General features: G+C 39.7%; 1 protein-coding gene across 1 annotated transcript in view; it reads left to right on the forward strand.

The window, feature by feature from the left end:
- ASH1L (ASH1 like histone lysine methyltransferase) overlaps positions 1 to 23481 on the forward strand; it is a 159081-nt gene that overhangs the window by 45105 nt on the left and 90495 nt on the right. The window contains 1 exon segment of the mRNA XM_038383327.2: positions 17906 to 22601. Within this exon segment, the coding sequence (XP_038239255.1) occupies positions 17906 to 22601 (4696 nt within the window).

The following is a 23481-nucleotide window of genomic DNA, read 5'->3' on the forward strand; positions in this document are numbered from 1 at the left end:
AAATGAAATTTAATGTGGATAAATGTAAAGTAATGCACATTGGAAAAAATAACCAACTATACATACAATATGATGGGGGCTAATTTAGCTACAACTATTCAGGAGAAAGATCTTGGAGTCATAATGGATCGTGCTCTGAAAACATCGACACAGTGTGGCGCAGCAGTCAAAAAAGCAAACGGGATGTTAGGAATCATTTAAAAAGGGATAGAGAATAAAACAGAAAATATCTTATTGCCCTTCTGTAAATCCATGGTACGCCCACATCTTGAATACTGCGTACAGATGTGGTCCCCTCATCTCAAAAAAGATATACTTTTTATATATATAAAAAGATAGAAAAGGTTCAGAAAAGGGCAACTAAAATGATTAGGGGTTTGGATCAGGTCCCATACGAAGAGAGATTAAAGAGGCTAGGGCTTTTCAATTTGGAAAAAAGGAGACTAAGGGGGGATATGATAGAGGTCTATAAAATCATGAATGGTGTGGAGAAAGTGAAGGAAAAGTTATTTGCTTGTTCCCATAATAGAAGAACTAGGGGCCACCAAATGAAATTAATGGGTAGTAGGTATAAAACAAATAAAAGGAAGTTCTTCTTCATGCAGCACACAGTCAACCTGTGGAACTCCTTGCCTGAGGAGTTTGTGAAGGCTAGGACTATAACGGGGTTTAAAAGAGAACTGGATAAATTCATGGAGGTTAAGTCCATTAATGGCAATTAGCCAGGATAAGTAAGGAATGGTGTCCCTAGCCTCTGTTTGTCAGAGGGTGGAGATGGATGGCAGGAGAGAGATCACTTGATCATTACCTGTTAGGTTCGCTCCCTCTGGGGCAACTGGCATTGGCCACTGTCGGTAGACAGGATACTGGGCTGAATGGACCTTTGGTCTGACCCAGTATGGCCATTCTTGTGTTCTTACTGGGGTTTTCCGCTATGCAGAAAAAGTACTGGTGGCTGTAAGATTAGATACAAAAGAGAATTAAAAAAATAAAGTTTCAGTGGCACAGCTGCCCTGGACAGCATATTGGGAAGGAGTGGGTTTAAATGCATAGCAAGTGGAGAGGGTCTTCTAACTCTGCCCGAGTTGGTGCTGAAAATCCCATACCAGGAAAACGTAGTTTAAATTCCCCAAAGTGGCTATATTATAGTACAATGCAATTCTTATTGACACAGCTTTCCTCTGCAGCAATTTCAGGCAGGGTGATGGTAGAGTTCTCCTCCACAGTGATTTCAATATGGCTGTCTGCACTGGATTCTTGTGCATTGTCTGTATCAAACAAGTCCTGTAGTTCTTTGCTACCATGATAAATCTCCTCCTGGTTGGACAGCATGGTATTCTTGAGGTCAAGCAAGGAGTTGGAGGTATTATTGGGCGCTTACCATGTGGTGCGGGGTGCTATCTATCACATCAGCTTTATGTTCGGTGGTGGCATTGCTTTCAAAAATGTGGTGCAATTCCTCATAATATGGGCAGTAGCAGTGGCATTACTGGAGGTCCTGGTCCCTTATCTTCAGGTACTTATTCCAGACCTCCTTTGCTTTGTCTTGGCACTGGGACCAGCTCTGAAAGTGCTCGTTCACCTTTGTTTTCTCTGACTGTGCATTACAATGAAGCTTACTCAGATGGAACTGGATATGTATGTCTCCAAAGAGTCCAGTCAAGTCCAGGATCTCTGCATGTGCCCACATTGGGGCAGCACAGCTGCTGTCATCAGTATGTGACTCACTACTGTCTGGTATTGAAAAAGGGCATTCCTGTCTGCCCGCCAGCATTTAAACAGAGATATTACATTAAGGCAAGATGCCTCTGGAGCAGTAGAGAGCCTTGGTACAAGACAGGTCAATCAAGGTGTGAAGTAGTGCAGTTTGGGATACTAGCTGGAGGACTGCTACCAGCACAGTAGTTAGAAATTGGTCCACAAACTTTAGAACAAATGAAGTGACTGCAAAGCATCTGAAGAAGTGGGGTTTTTACCTACGAAAGCTTATACCCAAATACATCTGTTAGTCTTTAAGGTGCCATCAGACTCCTTGTTGTTTTTGCAAAGTGGAGTTACTCTTGTTCCAATGAGGAGAATTTACTCGGACCTAAGATGCTAAATAAATTGCTTTGAAAACCGTTTTTGTGTGGACACAAGGTGCTGTAGTATAGCTATTTACTACAGCAATGGAAGGGGTTTTTTATCAGTGTAGTAAGTCCACTTCCTTGAGGGTTGGTAATAGGTTGATGGAAGAATTCTTCCATTTGACCTAATGTTACATACACCATGACTTGAGAGATGTAGTTAAATCGACCGAGGTCGATTTTTCACACCTCTGAGTGACCAAATCTAGATCAACCAAAGTTTTAGGTGTAGACCAGACCAAGGCCTAATACTCGTAAAGCACACACTCCCTCTCAATTCAACAATGCCATCCTCTTCAGTGCACTGAAAGAAGTGAAAATTGCTCTTAACTTTTATCTTCCAATGCTACATTCAATAATGTAATGACAATTATAGTTTTAAAATTTCGATTTTAGCATTTTCATCTATGATGCTGAGAATAGAAAGGTGACTTACATACTCAGAATTTCTTTTTTCAAAAGCAAACTTCTATATATTTGACTTTAAATCAGAATTATATGTAATACGTTGAACTGTACACAACACCCCTACAGAAATGCAGAATGTTAGAGGAAAAAATTGAAACTATCAGTAGATTCAGGAAGTAAATACTGTATTGCTTTACACTTAGGTTTTCTTCACAAACATGAGGACTATAAACATTTTAAAATGAAAATTTAGATTCTTGAAGCAACCATTTGACAAATATTTGACAATGAAAATATTGGCTATCACTGCAACATGGCTAGAAATAGTTATTCATACTGTTAATAAAATATGAACACATTAAAGAGTACCCTGTGTCTTTTATCTTGCTACAATACCTAAAATAGTCTTTTTTGCGTATTGGAAATGAGAAATATTTTCTCTCTTGGGATCTTATTGGGGTTATCTAAAATGATAACTCATAAACTAACATTTACTTGAAAATTCTCAGAAATCATTTTTGAACATTTAGAATAAATGTAAATTTGAACTGGGTACGCTTTATTACTCATTCATATCCGGTTTAATCTCTGCTTTAAATTCTGATCTCAGTGCAACCTTCAATTATGGAGCCACTATTGTACAAAAACATAAGAATGGCCATACTAGGTCAGACCAATGGTCCATCTAGCCCAGTATCCTGTCTTCCGATAGTGACCAGTGCCACAGGCTTCAGAGGGAATGAACAGAACAGGGAAATTTATGAAGTGATCCATCCCCTGTCATCCAGTCCCAGATTCTGGCATTCACAGTTTTAGGGACACATAGCGCATGGGGTTGCATCCCTGAGCATCTTGGCTAATAGCCATTGATCCTCCATGAAGTTTCCTAATTTGTTTTTGAACCCAGTTATATCTTTGGCCTTTACAACATCCATTGGCAACAAGTACCACAGGTTGACTGTGTGCTGTGTGAAGAACTACTTAATTTTGTTTGTTTTAAAGCAGTTGCCTATTAATTTCATTGGGCGATCCCCTGGTTCTTGTGCTATGTGAAGAGGTGAACAACGCTTCCCTATTCACTTTCTCAACACCATTCATGACTTTATAGACCTCTATCATATCCCCCCTTAGCTGTCTCTTTTCTAAGATGAACAGTCCCAGTCTTTTTCATCTTTCCTCATATAGAAGTTGTCCCTTACGCCTGATCATTTTTGTTGCCCTTCTTTGTACTTTTTCTAATTCCAGTATATCTTTTTTGAGATGAGACAACCAGAACTGCATGTGGTATTCAAGGTGTGGGCATACCATTGATTTATATAGTAGCATTAAGCTATTTTCTGTCTTATCTATCCCTTACCTAATGGTTCCTAACATTGTTGGCTTTTTTGACTGTTGCTGCACACTGAGCAGATGTTTTCAAAGAACTATCCATGATGATTTCAAGATCTTTCTTCAATGGAACAGCTAATTTAGACCCCATGATTTTGTATGTATAGTTGGGATTATTTTTTCCAATAAAGCCTCTCCAAATCCCACGTATCCAAGCTCCAGCATGTGCAAAATGAGGCTACCCCTTCCTACCGTCTCCCTCATATTGACCATTTCTACACCGGTCCAGTCATCAGCATAGTTTACAGAAGTTTCAAGGCTCCTCTACCCAAGTAGTTGCGAGCAGCCCAGAGGCACCATTTCAGCAAATAGGGATTTCTGGAATTTATATGGTCGGGCATAGGTGCTGGAACTAAGAATACTGGAGGTATTGCTGCTGCACCCTGTGGCTTGAAGCGGTTTCCATCATATATAGGGTTTACAGTTTTATCACTAAAAGAAAAGGAGTACTGTGGCACCTTAGAGACTAACAAATTTATTAGAGCATAAGCTTTCGTGAGCTACAACTCACTTCATCGGATGCATTTGGACCAAATGCATCTGATGAAGTGAGCTGTAGCTCAAGAAAGCTTATGCTCTAATAAATTTGTTAGTCTCTAAGGTGCCACAGTACTCCTTTTCTTTTTGCGAATACAGACTAACATGGCTGCTACTCTGAAATCAGTTTTATCACTGTCGGTATCCCCCTATAAAATTGTTGTCAGGAAGATATTCCTGCACCAGGGGAATTGTTAGCTGGCCAGGCAATTCCAAAAAATGTAAAGGGACCATACGAGGACCAAGAATCTTGCCTATAATGTTACGAATTCATAACGCAACTATTTTTATTTAATACATGTGGGAGTGTGTTTTGTAAAATTGGCTGCTGTACGTGTTTGCTGACATATTAGAGACCAAAATCTGTCTGTAGACTTCCCTGGAACACAATGGAATGAACAGCACAGGTGGTAAATTCAGTGAAATTATACAACCCTAAAGAAGCATGCTTTACATCCCAATGCTATTTTTACTTTCTATTGATAAAACTGCAAATGGGCACATATTGTGTGGACCTTAAATTTAGATTAGCAAAGACCAATTTAAATTGCATGAAGAAATAACTATTCTAAGAATTCATATCCAGTTTAAGCAATATGTGGAAAGTTGTAGAGTCAGGTAACCCTAAGAAATATTTTAATTCTTTATTAACAAACTATTTTTATACACACACACACACACCCCCTTTCAAAGGTTCTACTTAATATTTTTATAAACAGCAGCTAAAATATTTCCAAAAGCAAGAAGTAGAAATGTTAGCATGAACATTATCATCATCATCATAATACCTATATCTTATATAGAGCTTTTCACCAGTTCTCAAAGCACTTTACAAAAGTCAAAAACTCAGCTTACATTTCAGGAAGATTTTATGTAGAATAGCAAATACTATTAGCCACAATTTTCAGATTCAGTAACTAAATCATAGTGGTTTATTTGAGCGATGCTGTGACCTAGATGATTAGGCAATAGCTATGGAACCAAAAGATCTGTGTTCTAATCTTAGGTGTGGTGCTGAATTTGCTATATTTTTAGAACTTTATCAGTATTTGAAATTAACGTGGCTGTAAGTGCATGTACTAACTAAGCTATGTAGTGAACGTGCATGTTTTCAGGTGAGCACTGAATGAGGCAGAGCTCGCCAGAAACCATTATTAGCTGCCCGCTCAAACTCAACATGGATTAAACAGCTCTTAGTCTCCCCCCCGCCCACGAAAATCCTCCCCACTACCTCCTTTCTCAGTCACCATGGACAACATCAACATCCTGTCTGTTTCCCTATTAGAATAGAAAAGCATGATTTCTTAGAACTACTGTGTCCTTCAAGCTCTTTCCTGAACACCTGTATCCTGCAAGCTAGAGAAATGCTTTTTTAATTTGTGTCTCTGTACCAGAGCACAATAGTTTTTCTTGGTCTATGTAAAAATTCAGTTTGAGTTTTCAGATCCAGTATAGACTTCAGCTAAGATTATTCTATGTGGCCGTCAGGGAGGAAGTTTGGTTAGACTTGGAGTTTTTAATTAAAAAAAAACAGCTCTCGATTAAATTAAAAATTATACTGTGCTTTTTTGGGACTGGATGAAAAATTACTTTAGTTTAATTGTTGGCTATAAGTGTTTCAAAACAAACAAAAAAAACCCCTCAAACCCAACACAACCCATACCAAACCCAAACCAGATTATATAGATACACATATTACGGAGGTACCGGAAAGTATCATAATGCCATGATATAAGCCCATGGTATGCCCACACCTTGAATACTGCATGCAGTTCTCATTGTCCAATATAAAAAAAGATATGTTACACTTGAAAAAGTACAGAGAAGGGCAACAAAAATGATTAGGGATATGGAACAACTTCCATATGAGGAGAGATTTAAAAGACTGGGACAGTTCACCTTAGAAAAGAGATGACTAAGGAGGGATATGATAGAGGTCTATAAAATCATGAATGGTGTGGAGAAAGTGAGTAAGAAAGGTTTATCCCTCAACATAACACAAGAACCATGGGTCACTTAATGAAATTAATAGGCAGCAGGTTTAAAACAAACATAAGTACTTCTTCACACAATGCACTGTAAACCTGTGGAACTGGTAGACAGAGGATGTTGTTAAGGCGAAAGGTATAACTGGGTTCATAAAAATTAAATAAATTCATGGAGCATGGGTCCATTAATGGCTATTAGCCAAGATGGTCAGGGACTCAGTGCCATGCCCCATGAGTCCCTAAACCTGTCACTGCCAGAAGCTGGGCCATGGGATGGATCACTTGATAATTGTCCTGTCCATTCCCTCTGAAACATCTAGCACTGGCCATGGTTGGAAGACAGGATACTGAGCTAGATGTATTGTTGGTCTGACCCAGTATGGCCAGTCTTATGTGCTTATGACCATCTAGTCTCACCTCCTGTATAACACAGGTCATATTGATAAATGCAAAGTAATGCACATTGGAAAGCATAATCCTAACTATAGATATAAAATGATGGGGTCTAAATTAGCGGTTACCACTCAAGAAAGAGATCTTGGTGTCATTGTGGATAGTTCTCTGAAAACATCCACTCAATGTGCAGCGGCACAGAATGCTGGGAATAATTAAGAAAGGGATAGATAATAGGACAGAAAATATCATGTTGCCTCTATATAAATTGATGGTATGCCCACATCTTGAATACTGTGTGCAGATGTGGTCTCCCCGTCTCAAAAAAGATATATTGGAATTGGAAAAGGTTCAGAAAATGGCAACAAAAATGATTAGGGGTATGGAACAGCTTCCATATGAGGAGAGAGTAATAAGACTGGGACTTTTCAGCTTGGAAAAGAGATGGCTAAGGGGAGATATGATTGAGGTCTATAAAATCATGACTGGATAGAGAAAGTAGATAAGGAAATGTTGTTTACTACTTCTCATAACACAAGAACTACAGGTCACCAAATGAAATTAATAGGCAACAAGTTTAAAACAAATAAAAGGAAGTATTTCTTCACACAACAGACAGTCAACCTGTGGAACTCCTTGCCAGAAGATGTTGTGAAGGTCAAGACCATAACAGGGTTCAAAAAAGAACTAGATAAATTTATGGAGGATAGGTCCATCAATGGCTATTAGCCAGGATGGGCAGGAATGGTGTTCCTAGCCTCTGCTTGCCTGAAGCTGGGAATGAGCGACAGGGGATAGATCACTTGATGATTACCTGTTCTGTTCATTCCCTCTGGAGCACCTGGCACAGGCCACTGTCAGAAGACAGGATACTGGGCTAGATGGACCTTTGGTCTGACCCAGTAAGGCTGTTCTTATAGAACTTCCCTAAATAATTCATAGATTATATCTTTTAGAAAAATATCCAATTTTTATTTGAAAATTTTAAGTGATGGAGAAGCCACCATGACTTTTGGTAAATTGTTCCAATGGTTAATTACCCTCACTGTTAAAAATTAATGCCTTATTTCCAGTCTGAATTTGTCTACCCTGAACTTCCAGCCATTGGATCGTGTTATAACTTTCTCTGATCGATTGAAGAGCCCATTATTATTTGTTCCCCATGTAAATACTTTTAGACAGTAGTCAAGTCACTCCTTAATGTTCTCTTTGTTAAACTCAAAGAGCTCAATCTGTTTATCTTATAACTATAAGTCATGTTTTCTAATCCTTTAATCAGTCTCTTCTCTGAGCCCTCTCCAATTTATCAACATCCTTCTTCAATTGTGGGCACCAGAACTGGACACACTATTCCAGCAGCAGTTGCACCAATATATAGAGGTAAAATAAACTCTCTGCTCCTACTCGAGATTCCCATTTATTCATTGCAGGATCACATTAGCTCTTTTGGCTACAATGTCTCACTGGGAGCTCATGTTCACCTGATTATCCACCCTGACCCCCAAATCTTTTTCAGAGAAACTGCTTCCCAGGAAAGAGTTCCCCATCTGGTAAGTGTGGCCTTCATTCTTTGTTCCTAGATGTATACCTATACATTTAGCCATATTAAAGAGCATATTATTTGCTTGCACCGGTTTACCAAGAGATCTGCATTGCTCTGCATTAGTGACTTGTCCTCTTCATTATTTACCACTCCCCCATCTTTGTAATCTGAAATCATTATCAGTGATGATTTTATGTTTTCTTCCACATCGCTGATAAAAATGTTAAACAGCATAGGGCCAATAAATGATCCCTCTGGGACCTCACTGGAAGCACACTCGCTCGATGACGATTCCCTGTTTACAATTGCATTTTGAGACCTATCAGTTAGCCAGTTTTTAATCCATTTAGCATGTGCCATGTTAATTTTATGTTCTAGTTTTTTAATCAAAATGTCGTGCGGTCCCAAGTCAAACACCATACAGAAGTGTAAGTTTATTATGTCAACACTGATACCTTTTTTTGATGAAATCACAAGTTTGGAGGATAAAAAAGTATCAGGTTAGTTTGAAGGCTCTATTTTCCATGAGCATACATGGATTTTCATTAATTATATACTCCCTTTAAGTCTTTATTAATCAAGTCTCATGGCAGCTGCTCCATTATCTTGCTAGGAATTGATGTTAGGCTGAGAGGCCTATAATTACCCAGGTCATCCCATTTACCCTTTCTAAATATTGGCACAACACTAGCTTTCTTTCTGTCTTGTGGAACTTTCCCCTGTGCTGCGAGACTTACTGAAAATCAACATCAACTGTCCAACAGGCTGCCCACCCACTCTTTTAAACTCTTGGGTACAAGTTATCTGGACCCGCTGATTTGAAAATATCTACCTTTATTAGTTTTTGTTTAATGTCTTCTGGAGATCCTAGTGGAATGGAAAGAATGTTACCACCCTATGATGAGACGAGATCTTCTGTTTTCTCCCAAATACAGAACAGAAATATTTATTGAATACTGCTGCCTTTTCTACATTATTATGGATAATTCTACCTTTTCCATCTAGTAATGGACCAATACCATTTTCAGGATTCTTTTTGTTCCCAATATGTTTTAAAAATTCCTTCTTATTGTCCTTAACTCTGCTGGCCATAGATTCCTGCTTATGTCCTTTTGCTTTACCTGTCAATTTTCTACAATTCCTGACTTCTGGTTTATATTCATTACTATCAATTTCCCTTTTCTTTCACTTGTTTTTTTTTTCCTATCTAGTCAATCTAGCTGTCTTTTTTTTTTTTTTTAGCTGCCTTAACTTCTCCTCTAAACCAGGGGTTTTTTTTAACCATCAGAGCCTTCTTCCTCAGTTGTGGGATTGTGGCTTTTGGGGCATCTAATAAAGTTTTCTTAAATTATTCCCAATTATCAGTCATATTTTTCTGATTAAATTCTTCTTCCCAGTTGATTTGGCTTATAATTGTTTTCAGCTTTGTGAAATTGGCCCTATAAAAGCACCAAGTATTTATATTATTGATGTGGACTTTATTCTCCTTGCACCTTCTAAATGTGATCAAGTCATGATCACTTGTACCTAAAAAAACAGGAGTACTTGTGGCACCTTAGAGACTAACAAATTTATTAGAGCATAAGCTTTCGTGGGCTACAGCCCACTTAATCAGATGCATAGAATGGAACATATAGTAAGAAGATAGATAGATATAGATATATATATATACACACACACATGTAGAGAAGGTAGAAGTTTCCATACAAACTGTAAGAGGCTAATTAATTAAGATGAGCTATTATCAGCAGGAGAAAAAAAACTTTTGTAGTGATAATCAAGATGGCCCATTTAGACAGTTGACAAGAAGATGTGAGGATACTTAACATAGGGAAATAGATTCAATATGTGTAATGACCCAGCCACTCCCAGTCTCTATTCAAACCCAAATTAATGGTTTCTAGTTTGCATATTAATTCAAACTCAGCAGTTTCTCATTGGAGTCTGGTTTTGAAGCTTTTCTGTTGCAAAATTGCCACCCTTAAATCTTTTACTGAGTGGCCGGAGAGGTTGAAGTGTTCTTCTACCAATTTTTGAATGTTTTTGAATGTTATGATGCTTGATGTCAGATTTATATCCATTTATTCTTTTGCATAGAGACTGTCCTGTTTGGCCAGTGTACTATTACAATGGCCAAGGGACTATTTAACATTCCAATCATGCAAATCATCCCTTCAAATTTCAGTAATACCAACTAGAGTGAATTTATGCTCATAAATGAGCAATTCCAGTTCATCTTGTTTGTTACCCAGGCTCCTATAATTTGATGAATAGGCAATTAAAGATTTTTTTTCTCTTTGTGTCCCTAGGTTGTTTGATTAATATTGTTCTCAACATCTCAATATTTTTGTGCTGAATGCTCATATCCTCTCTCTTTTTACCCTCCACTTTTATTATTAGTTTAATGCCCACTTAACTATTCTAGTCAGTCTGTCTCTGAGAAAATTTTTCCCCCTTCTACTGTGGCAGAGGTCATCCACATCTGCCTTTCACTATAGAAGGTGTACCAGTTTTCCACAAAACCAAAACCCTCCTCCCTACAACACTTACCAAGCCAGAATCTGCTATTGTCTATCTTCCTTTTTTGGTTTGTTTTTATGTTTGTACAGCATCTAACATAGGGGACTCTTAAGTGCTGCAATAATACAAATAATTAATAGGGCAGTGCCACTTACTTCTTAAATTTATTAATAATTCCAAATCAAAAAACTTGTTTCAAAAAACAATTGTGGATGCTAAGTAAGAACAATGTTACGTCATTTACAAAACTCGAGCATTTAATGGTAAAGAAAGAGAAGTTAAGTGTATCCTAAATCTTACACTCCTCACGTAAATGTACACATTATTCTTATCAAGTATAATTAATTTTCATTGCTTGCTATGGTGTAGTATTAGGTAATCATGCGTGCTTATTGGACAGCTTCAGTGTGGACATCTCAGCATGATTTAAAGTTATTAAAAATAAAATAAAAAGGAAGAACATATAGGCATAAATGGCAGTCCCTAAATAAGACATCCAAGATAAGGTTTTTGTCTGTGAATGTCTCCTGTTAGCTCTCTTTAGTAAAGATCCTTAGTATTATACCGGGTAATTTACGTTAGTTAGATCAACAGCAAAATAAGAAATACCTTATTGAGTTATTAATCCCTATTTGCATCCATTAAAAACAGTGCAGACTTTTCAACCACAGTATGCAACAAGAGGAAGTGAAATGCTAAATCAGCTGCATGTGGGCCAGCTTAGAACTGCAGAAACAAAAAAAGGAAAGCAATAGTCTGGATATAAATCTATAGGGCTGACAGTGAACCTCACCGAACAAACTATTGCACCTTTAAAATGCTGTACTCATTGAAAGCACACCCTACTACCCTGTGATTGGTCAACCCAAAAGAATTGATCTTTGGATTAGTCCTTTTCCATTTAAGGGAGCATATGCTTCCACACTGTTATTTTGGGAAATAAGAGTGGCACCTTGTTTAGTCTCCAAGGCTGTAGACAGATCATGGCTGCCCCCACAGCTGTCTGTTTTGTGTGTGCAAAGGAAAAAAGCTCCTCTAAAATGTGAAGCCTTAGTACAATTTACATAAGATTGCAGCTGCCATGGAAAAGCTGGGCTCAATGCCAAACTGTTCTCCATATTACAAAAATCCCTCTAGCACTAGTAGCTTCCAAAGCAAACAACTGAGTAGTACCTGGAGGCATCAAGCCTCTGAAACAGCAGGGCCTGGAGGGATCTGACCTAACAGGTTTTTGCTTTAGAAAGGACTTTAATCAAGAACACATCGCCGCTTTGTGGAAGACTGCTGGATTTCTGGAGTCACTTCTTGGGTCAGCATGGCAGTGTGCATTGTGGAAAGTGACGTTCAGCTACTAGGGCATAATCTATGCAGAGAATTTTAGACAATTCTCCCACCCGTGATCTAGCACAGGTACTAGCAAGGATCTAAAATATAATGTAGGCTGATCACAGACATATATACTGCCATGTTGTCTGACCTACTCTGAGCAATGTTTGATGACATGTCTATACTAGCATTCACAACATTGCTAGAACTGTTGGAGTTGGACTGATGCTGGATTAATAGTGGAAGACTTACCTAAATTATCAATGTAGAGACAGCCTAGAAGGCAGTTTGAAGACAGGTCTGAAACCAAGAGGTGGGCGGAAGTGGTAAATGAGTCTATTTTCTTTGCTTTAGTATTGATGGGCAGTAAAGAGGTTAAAGTCTGCAACATTTCAGGAAAATCAGAAATTCTAATTGTGCCTCCAAAGATTATCTGTATATTTTAGGTAATGATAAAGACCAAAGCTTTTGGAGGGAGGACGTATTTGAAAATAATAAAATATCTAGTTCTCCAGTTATTATCAGCTATATGCATCACTTTTGAATTCCAGGGTCAAAGGGCTGTCAGCAATTTGCCAACAGTCCCCTCTTCTAAAATGAGGGAGCTGTAGCTAATGGGAAGGAGGTTGGACTGTCAGTCCAGAAGCAGCTAGAGTTAAAAATGTCCTAGCCACTGAGGCTACCAGATCTTGAACTCAGGATGCTTTTTCACATTTGCTGTATTGTCACTGGTGGCTGGTCCCCCTTTACATCACCCCTCTGCTGCCACTGTGACAGTTTAGGTGCCCATCCTCACTATCTCTTATCTATTGTGTTTCTCATTAATCTTCCCTTCCTCCTTTTCCATTTCCACCTCCCTCTCACTCAGCTTCCCTTTAGGCACTTCTGTCTCATACTCCTACAACTTCTCCTTCCCACCACGCCCCTCTCACATTTCAACCCAAGTGCTCACACACACACAAACTCCTAATTTTTGTAATATAAATTAAACAGTTTAAAACATATCTTCAAAGAAGACAACATTAAATTCATTAAGATGGTTGCAATACTTCCTATGCAATCATACAATCTTGCTATTGCAACCCTTGTCCTCCTCTCACGTTCCCCATGCCTTTGTTCATCATCTTTAGTCAAATTATAAGAACTTCAGGGCAGGACCCATGTGTTTTTATGTGTTAGGAAGGCAATTTACCACATTTTCGGGTGCTGTGAAACAAATAAGTAATGAGTTATGAGAAACTAAATCATAAAAATAGATAATTGTTCAAACCTTAGTAATGGTATATGTTTATAAGCAGAAGGAGGACTCCCTTTGATGTTGAGAGATCTGTGAAGTGAAAAGCCTTATTACTTCAGCGGTATTCCCAGGTTCATCTGGGAACATTTTAGAAATCACTTTTTTAAATGATCAGAATTATTTAATTTTTTTTTAATCCTAGCTTTATTTTGAACACCAGACACTGTTGTTGCAGTAAAGAAGCTTTAGGCATTCAAAATATTTTGATTGGCTGAGCTCTTAAGTAATTGATAATGGAGAAAGGTGATGAAATACTCTCTTTGGAGTTCAGTTGACTGTTTACATGGTTCAGCAAGTTAATCAGTCAGACAATAGCATGTGAGTGATTTATTTTTATTTAGATAAATCATTTGATGTCACCAGCCCTCAACTATTTAACATTCTAGAGCAGGGGTGGCCAACCTGTGGCTCCGGAGCCACATGCGGCTCTTCAGAAGTTAATATGTGGCTCCTTGTATAGGCACTGACTCTGAGGCTGGAGCTAGAGGTGTCAACTTTCCAATGTGCCGGGGGGGGGGGGTGCTTGCTGCTCAACCCCTGGCTCTCCCACAGGCCCTGTCCCCACTCCGCCCCCTCCTGTGAGTCTGCAATGCCCTCGCTCCTCCCCCTCCCCCACAGAGCCTCCTACATGCCACAAAACAGCTGATTGGGAGGTCATGATTGGGGGGGCTGCTGGTGAGTGGGAGGCGATAGGAGTGGGGGGAGCTGATGGGGGCTGCTGACTTATTACTGTGGCTCTTTGACAATGTACATTGGTAAATTCTGGCTCAGTCTCAGGCTCAGGTTGGCCACCGCTGTTCTAGAGAATATGGTAAACAAAGAGCTGTTCTGTTGATCCAGGTTATAAATGTTGCCTTTCATAATGGTTTGTAACTACACTAGCAGCCTATTGATATAGAAGTCTCCTAAAAAAGAAAAGGCGTACTTGTGGCACCTTAGAGACTAGCAAATTTATTTGAGCATAAGCTTTCGTGAGCTACAGCTCACTTCATTGGATGCATTCAGTGGAAAATACCACTGAATGTATCTGATGAAGTGAGCTGTAGCTCACGAAAGCTTATGCTCAAATAAATAACTTTTGTTAGCCTCTAAGGTGCCACAAGTACTCCTTTTCTTTTTGCGAATTCAGACTAACATGGCTGCTACTCTGAAAGAAGTCTCCTAGGGAGACAAAATATTCTCAATAAAAAGATGTCTCTGTTAACTGGATTTGTTTTATTTGATATCCAATGAACGAAATGAAATTGGTTTCAAAAAAGGATGTGTAAACCAGATATTTTCTGTTAACGTACCTGTGATTATGTGATTTTTATTTTTAAACTGTAAAATTCAATATACTTGGTTTCCAAACTAGGACAGAGGCCTGGTTTCTCGAGTTGCAAGCAAAAATACAGATTTCTTCCAACCTCTTATCTTTAATTCAGCAGCAGTTTCAGTTTATTCCCCCCCCCCCCCACACACACACACACGTGTGTGTGTTTGATAATTATTTTCTGTGGGCTTGAAATATGCACTCACACAGGATGAGGAAGAAACTTTTCAGGGTGAGTGCCATCAATTTCTGCAGAATCTATGCTCATTTAAAAACAAAGCTTCAAGATCTTGACTACCTGTCCCATCAAAGACTAGTTTGATCTGCACCTTTCTCCAAGAATATATTGCAGGCAATCAAAACCTGAGCACATGCTTTGGGACTTAGTCCAAATTAGTACATGACTTGAAGAGGACAGTTCCAGTTCTTATAGTTTGAAACAACTTTTCAAATGTGACCTGAGGGTAGACTAAGTGCAATTCTGTTTTCCTAAATCTGCCAAAAGACACATGAAGTATCTACTGCTGCTCAGAGCTTTTTAACCTGCAACAAAATGAAAATTGATCAGCCTTCTCCATTTTCACTGCTGCTGTTCAGATCCTTTTTGGAAAATATTCCAGGTTTGTGAAACTGACAAGAATTAAATCAATTTTGCTACAGTGCTACTTGAGAAAGCTCTGAGTTGAACCACAGTAGAGGCTAGCGCTGGAACTGTTCACTGAGGAGCAGGATCTATAAGAGAGTTGGGAGAAGGGTAGTGTAGCTGAGGCACCTTTCTGAAGAAAACAAGAAGCCCTGGGTTTGAAGGAGGGACACACACATATATAGAGAGAGTTAGAATGTGTACCTTCTCCCTTCTGACAGTCAGAGAGTTTGCGATTTATCACTTTTGCTAGCCAAAGACTTTTACAAAATATGGAGCAAACTGAGCAGGGTCCTGGGACAGTACCTTGGTAAGATTTCTAATATATTTCCCTATCCCAGCAGTTCAGGGAGGCAGGGATTGCCTCTCATTTTGGTTTTGCCCCAGACAGTGAGGTCTCAAATATTTCACTGTCTAGGAAAACTTCCAAGCCCTATGTATGGGAGCATGGGTGGGTGTAAGAGGGAAGAGATTGATGGGATACATTAGAAAAGAGAAGCACAGTATGTAAAGAGATATTGGAGAAGAAAGAAGAAACATGAAATATCAGGTAGGAGTCAGAGTCCACAACATAACAAAAGGGAAAGAAAGAGTGCTATAGGAGGAATGGAGAAAGAGAGAGAAGGAAAAGAGGAAATGGACTATTGGCTAAAATTTTTGAAAATAGGAGCCAGAAATTAGGCTCCCAAGTGTCAGTGGACTGGGTCATAGGCACTTAGGCCTAGTGGTCAGAGTCCAAGTGCCAGAGACAAGGGGCAAGACAGAGTTGAAGTCAGGAATCAGAGTTGAGGGTCAGGACCAAAGTCAGAGCCCGAATGCCAGAGCCAGGGGTTGAGATGGAGTCAGAGTCAAAGCCGAGGGTCAGAGCCGGATTACCAGAAGTCTGGGATGGCAGAAGCAGAGCTGGTTCTGAGGTAGGAGCAAGCCTGGGTGCAGAACATGGTCTGGGCTAGAGATGTGGAGGAGCAGGCTCGGAGAGACAAGCTTAGGGAGGCAGAGTCCCATGGGCATGTGTGTTGAGCAGCCAGAGAACAGCTGCTGCTGTTAGGTTTAAGAGCTGGCCTGCTGGCTTCCTCAGGCAAAGTGGTCCATCAGGCAGCCTGGCTGGCTCATTAAGGTATCAGGAGTACTGAGCAGATGTGGCTGAGGGCCTTACTCCTGACACCAAGTCCGTATATAGGTGCCTTAGTTATGGGATTTTCAAAAGTGCTTAAGTGAATTAGGAGCACAAATCCCATTTACTTTACATGAACATAGGAGCCTAAATTTAGACTCCTTTTTTTAATCAAAATTTTGGCTGCTGAAGACTACATAAAACAGTGAGTGAAGCCACGTAAGAACATAAACCAGGAAGGGAAAGAAGGTCTATCAAAAGCACGAGACTGGAGTAAGTAAGACTGGTCAAAAAGAACGCTGCTAATATATTATAATACACTCAATTAACATCACTGGTATATCTCAACAATTTTGTTTTGCAGTATTTGAGCAGCTCTGTTGCTTGTCACCTTCTGTTCACCAAAGAATATTAAATGAATTATGGTGACATTTAAATATATTCAACAAATATTTTTTCTGCTATTTGGCCAGCCCAAGTTAGTTTTGTAAAATGTATTAAATACAAAATTGATTGTCAATTAAGTACAGTAAAAATAAACAGTATACAATTTTTGTATTAATTTAAATGTCAGGGAGGATAGTGTTGCGTGGGCATGGTAGCACCAATATTTTTCACCCTGGGTAGTAGGCTTAATCTCAGGCCAGTAGGTATCAGGTAAGTTTCTTCAAGCCTTGTACTTTCTACTTCATTACCTGATAATTATAAGGAATGAGTGTCAGTTCCTCCCCCAGCTCCCAATAGAAGTTAATACATCTCATGCATTTCTAGGATCGCTATTGGAAGTGGTATATAAAAGATGAAAATCCTCTGTAAGGAAAAGGTTAATTTACTGGAACATCCCCAAAAGAGTGATGTAATGGATTATTGTATTAGCATAGCTTTTCTCCTATAGAGACTAGGTTTCAAATATGGTTTGAGCCACAGCAGCAAATAATTTTGGTAGTCTGTAGTCCTCATTTTTCCAGTGCACAAACCACCATGCAGTTTGGTATATTTTAGCGCAGTTAGCAATCTACTGTGGTGAAAGCCCATCACCACTCCAATCAGTAGAAGAGATTAAATTACTTTGACTGGGTGCTGTGAAGGTGTGTGGGTGATAGTTGTTTTATAAAAGCCTGTACATGTCCACTGAAATGTCTTCTTTTAAAAATGATAGAGTCAACTGAGATGCAACATCTCATTCACAGAGATCCCTTATCAAACAGCAATGATTGATTACATCAACACTATAGGGTAGTATAATTAGAGAAATTTTACTTTTGTTTTTATTTGGTTTCTAAAATATTTTTCTTATTTAAACTTTTAGGACCCTTCAAAGTTTTGCAAGAAAGCTGAAGAAATTGCAACAGTTGAATTCCGTGCTGAGGAAGACATACAAGGAGAAACAAGTCCTGTATCTAAGAAGCTTTCTCCACTACCCACTGAAATGACAGATTATGTAATGTCAGCTCCTTCTACTCCTGTTGGTAGCCGTGATCCTGACTTGAAGGATAGAGCACAAATTAATGGAGCAACAACTGTAACAGAAAAATTGGCTCAACTTATTGCAATTTGTCCCCCCTCAAAGTCTTCCAAAACAAAGCAGAAGAAGCCAGGAACTGGAACTGCATCTGGGTTGGTTAAAAACTCTGGGAAGAAGCTACCAGGAACTGGAACTGCAGCTGGACTGGTTAACAAGGACTTAGTAAAGAAATTGCCGGGAACTAGCATTGTTGCTGGCTTGGTTAACAAGGACTCAGGGAAGAAGCCTCTGGGGACTGGCACTGCAGCCATATTGGTTAACAAAGACTCTGGGAAGAAGTCACCAGGGATTGGTTCTTTAGCTGGAGTGATTAACAAGGACTCTGGAAAGAGGCCACCAGGGATTGGCACTCCATCTGGATTAATTAACAAGGACTCTGGGAAGAAGCAGCCAGTGACTAACTCTGTGGCTGGATTAGTTAATAAGGACTCTGGGAAGAAACCACCAGGGATTGGCACCCCACCAGGATTGGTTAACAAGGAGCTGGTGAAGAAGTCATTGGGGATTGGCACCCCAGTGGGATTGGTTAACAAGGAGTCGGGGAAGAAGCTGCTGGGGATTGGTACCCCAACGGGATTGGTAAACAAGGAGTCGGGGAAGAAGCTGCTGGGGATTAGCACCACAGCAGGATTGATTAACAAAGACTCTGGGAAGAAGCTGCTAGGGATTGGCACCCCAGTGGGACTGGTTAACAAAGACTCTGGGAAGAAACTGCTGGGAATTGGCACTTCAGCAGGATTGATTAACAAGGACTCTGGAAGTCTGAAAGCTGATTCTCTCTGTCCTGCCTCAGAGCCCTTCAAGCTTTCTTGCAGTACAAACCTCAATATTCTTGAAAGCCATGAGACTACAGAATTATTGAAAGATAATATCAGCAGTAAAACTTTTGAGAAACATATTATAAGACAGAATAAAGACAATATCTTGGAAAAGATTTCAGTTCGAAAAGAGGTTGCTGGTATAGACAAAGAAATATTTAATGAAGGAACCTGTATTCAACAGGACAGTTTCCCATGCAATGAAAAGAGGACTTATGAAACATCTAAGCATGAAAAGCAGCTTCCAGTGTATTGCACTTCACCAGACTTCAGGACAGGAGGAGCTTCAGATGTATCTACAGCGAAGTCCCCATTTAGTGCTGTCGGAGAGGGAAACCTCCCATCACCCTCACCTACAGTGTCTATTACTACCTTAAACAGGAGCCCCACAGCAACCTCCTCTCAGTTAGCTTCAAATCCATCACATATAAGTACCACCACAGCAGATCTCTTAGAAGGAATTTCTGAGCAGATTGGGAAGACTCAGTTTTCTTCCGACAGTACACTTCTGAACCTGACTAGATCATCGAATCACAGTTTGAGCACTGATTTTAAAGCTGTGGATAAAGAATTAAATGATTCAAAAGCCACACACACAGACACCACAAGAACTAATCCTTCCATAGGGAAAAAAAACAGTCTGGCAACTGAATCAAATGTTCATGCTACCATCACCTCTTCAGTGGTTAGCTTCACAAGTTTGTTTAATACCAAACAGTTTCTAAAGATTGGTGCAATAACTGCATCAGGGAAACCTTGCCAAGGAGCTGAGGACCTGAGTGCTACTCAGTCAAAATCTTTAAAGAAAAGAAAAGGAAGGAAACCACGATGGACTAAAGTGGTGTCTAGAAACATATGTCGGCCTCCAAAAGGTCTAGAATTAGAAAGGTCAGAGCTTTTTAAAAACATTTCATGCACTGCACTATCAAACAGTAGTCTGGAGCAGGCTAAGTTTTTGAAAAATATAGGGTCAACTTCATTTATAGAGCATGAATTTGTCAAACATCAGTTGCCAAAACTGAGCAAATCTAACAGCGGACAGTCTCTTGCTCTGTTAACTGAAGCTGACAAACAGACTCAAAAATTCTATAGTACTCACAAACAGCCCTCCAGAGTGTGTGTGTCAGGTGACATCTTACCAGAAATTTATAAGCCCAAAAGAGGAAGGCCTAAATCAAAGGAGATGCCCCAGCTGGAAGGTCCCCCAAAGAGAACCCTAAAAATTCCAGCATCAAAAGTCTTCTCAGTGCAGTCAAAGGAAGAGCAAGAGCCTCCTGTTCTGCAGCCAGAGATAGAAATTCCCTCCCTAAAACAGAGCTTAACAGGACAAACTTTTCCTAAGAAGAGAGGGAGACCTAAAAGACAGATCAGATCAGCTGTTAAAATGAAACCACCTATTCTGTCTGTGGCATCTTTTGTTGCTACAGATAATTCAAACAAAATGGAATCTGAAAGTGATCAGCAATGTAGTGGGGATTTTTTTGAGAGGAAGGACCAGGTCAGCGGTCCAGAGGAAGCTCAGAAAACTCTGTGTAGCATGAGAGACGTTGAGGTAGAATCAGATAGAAAAGTTACCAAGAGAAGTAATGGGCAATTAATGAAAACAATTATCCGAAAAATAAACAAAATGAAAACTTTGAAGCGAAAAAAGCTTTTGAATCAGATCCTCTCTAGCACAGTGGAGCCAAATAACAAAGGGAAAGTGCAATCAAAACTCCACAATACAGTGTCAACCCTTGCTGCCACGTTTGGTTCAAAATTAGGCCAACAGATAAATGTCAGCAAGAAAGGAACCATTTACATAGGAAAGAGAAGAGGGAGGAAACCTAAAGCTGTCCTAAATGGTATTTTAACTAGTAATTCTGCCAGTTTAACTGTTCTTGAGAATACTACCCAGCAAACAGCGGGGACAATATTGGGACAAGTACTTCCTCCTTTGCTCCCTTCAGCAGCTAATAATTCAGAGGTTCTTCCATCTCCAGTGTGCTCTCAGTCTTCTGCAGCAAGTGGGGGGCAGAGCCCTGTCAGCAGTGATGCAGGATTTGTTGAGCCCAGTTCAGTACCATATTTACATATACACTCCAGACAAGGAAGTGTAGTTCAGACCCTTGCAATGAAAAAAGCCTCCAAAGGAAGGAGGAGATTATCTCCTCCTACTTTATTGCCGAGCTCTCCTTCTCACTTAAGTGAACTGACATCTCTGAAGGAAGCCACTCCTTCACCAATTAGTGAGTCTCACAGCGATGAGACAGTTCCCAGTGACAGTGGAATAGGAACAGATAATAACAGTACTTCAGACCGAGCAGAGAAATTCTGTGGGCAGAAGAAGAAAAGACATTCATTTGAACATGTTTCCCTCATTTCCCCTGAAACCTCAACAGTTTTAAGTAGCCTAAAAGAAAAACATAAACATAAATGTAAGCGTAGGGGTCATGATTACCTCAGCTACGACAAAATGAAAAGACAGAAGCGAAAAAGGAAAAAGAAATATCCTCAGCTCCGAGGTAGGCAAGACCCTGATTTTCTTGCTGAGTTAGAGGAACTAATAAGTCGTTTGAGTGAAATTAGAATAACCCACAGAAGTCATCATTTTATACCCCGAGACCTACTGCCTACTATTTTTAGGATAAACTTTAATAGCTTCTATACTCATCCAACATTTCCTTTAGATCCTTTGCACTACATTCGAAAACCTGATTTAAAGAAGAAGAGAGGCAGACCCCCCAAGATGCGGGAGGCTATGGCAGAAATGCCTTTCATGCATAGTCTTAGTTTTCCTCTTTCCAGTACTGGATTCTATCCCTCTTATGGCATGCCTTATTCTCCTTCTCCCCTTGCAGCTGCTCCAATAGGATTAGGTTATTATGGAAGGTATCCTCCAACTCTTTATCCTCCACCACCTTCTCCTTCTTTTACTACCCCACTGCCACCACCTTCTTACATGCATACAGGCCATTTGCTTCTTAATCCTGCCAAATACCACAAGAAGAAGCATAAGCTTCTACGTCAAGAAGCCTTCCTCACAACTAGCAGGACTCCACTCCTCTCTATGAGCACCTACCCCAGTGTTCCACCTGAAATGGCTTATGGCTGGATGCTTGAACATAAACACAGACATCGTCATAAACATAGAGAACATCGTTCTTCAGAGCAACCACAGATTTCCATGGACACTATAACAGCTAACAGCTCTTCCAGAACAGTCCTGGAATCCTTGAAGCGCTACAGATTTGGGAAGGAGGCTATTGGTGAGAGATATAAACATAAAGAGAAACACAGATGTCATATGTCTTGTCCACACCTTTCACCTTCAAAGGGTTTGCTAAGCAGAGAGGAACAGTGGGTAAGGAGAGAGCCTTTGGAGTCTAATTCCTTAGCATTGGGATTACAGACACCATTACAGATAGACTGTTCTGAAAACTCTGCAGGTTTGTCCTTGGGAGGATTTACCCCTAGCTCTGAGCCAGCTACCAGTGATGAACACACAAATCTTTTTACAAGTGCAATAGGCAGCTGCAGAGTCACTAACTCTACCAGCACTAGTGGACGTAAAAAATTAACTGATGGCCCTGGACTCTTCAGTGTACAGGAGACTTCACTCAGCCGACCTCTCAGAAAGGACCCATTGCCTTCTATTGAAAAGGCACTACAGCCACTGTCAGGTAGGAGAGCTTTTTATGCTACCTCCCTTCTTGTTGATGGTATTACTATATTATTGTATTCCATATCTAATAAGATATTTTTTAAAAGGTTTGGTGGCAAAAGTTACACTGGCTTATAAACATTTTCCTATATTAGGAAACTACACCTCTACCCCAATATAATGCTGTCCTCGGGAGCCAAAAAATCTTACCGCGTTATAGGTGAAACCGCATTATATTGAACTTGCTTTGATCCACCGGAGCGCGCAGCCCCGCCCCTCCGGAGCGCTGCTTTACCATGTTGTATCTGAATTCGTGTTATATTGGGTCATGTTATATTGGAGTAGAGGTATGCCAGTATAATGGGGTTCTGAAGTGCTGTTTTTCACTTTGAGCATCTCCACTGTATTGGAATACTGTCCTATACAGTACTAGAAACAGTGTATTGTACTGTCTTATACATGGAGACACTATCAAGATTACCTAAGTGGAATTTCACAGAGTCCTTCTTTACTGTTTTGCTGTAACAATACTATCATTATGATTAAGGATGCACTTTCATTATAAAAAGAAAAGGAGTACTTGTGGCACCTTAGAGACTAACAAATTTATTAGAGCATAAGCTTTCGTGAGCTACAGCTCACTTCTGTAGCTCACGAAAGCTTATGCTCTAATAAATTTGTTAGTCTCTAAGGTGCCACAAGTACTCCTTTTCTTTTTGCGAATACAGACTAACACGGCTGCTACTCTGAAACTTTCATTATAAGCTCCTATTCTTGAGCACTTTTAACTTTCTGGGGAAATAGTTCTTTGGATTGAAATTTCTCAAGCTTGATTCCAGTCTAAAAGTAAAGTGTGTTGGTTTTTTTATGTTTGTTTGTTTAATTTGGTAAAATTTTAT

Source organism: Dermochelys coriacea, chromosome 24 (genome assembly GCF_009764565.3).
Source record: "Dermochelys coriacea isolate rDerCor1 chromosome 24, rDerCor1.pri.v4, whole genome shotgun sequence".
Taxonomy (NCBI): domain Eukaryota; kingdom Metazoa; phylum Chordata; order Testudines; family Dermochelyidae; genus Dermochelys; species Dermochelys coriacea.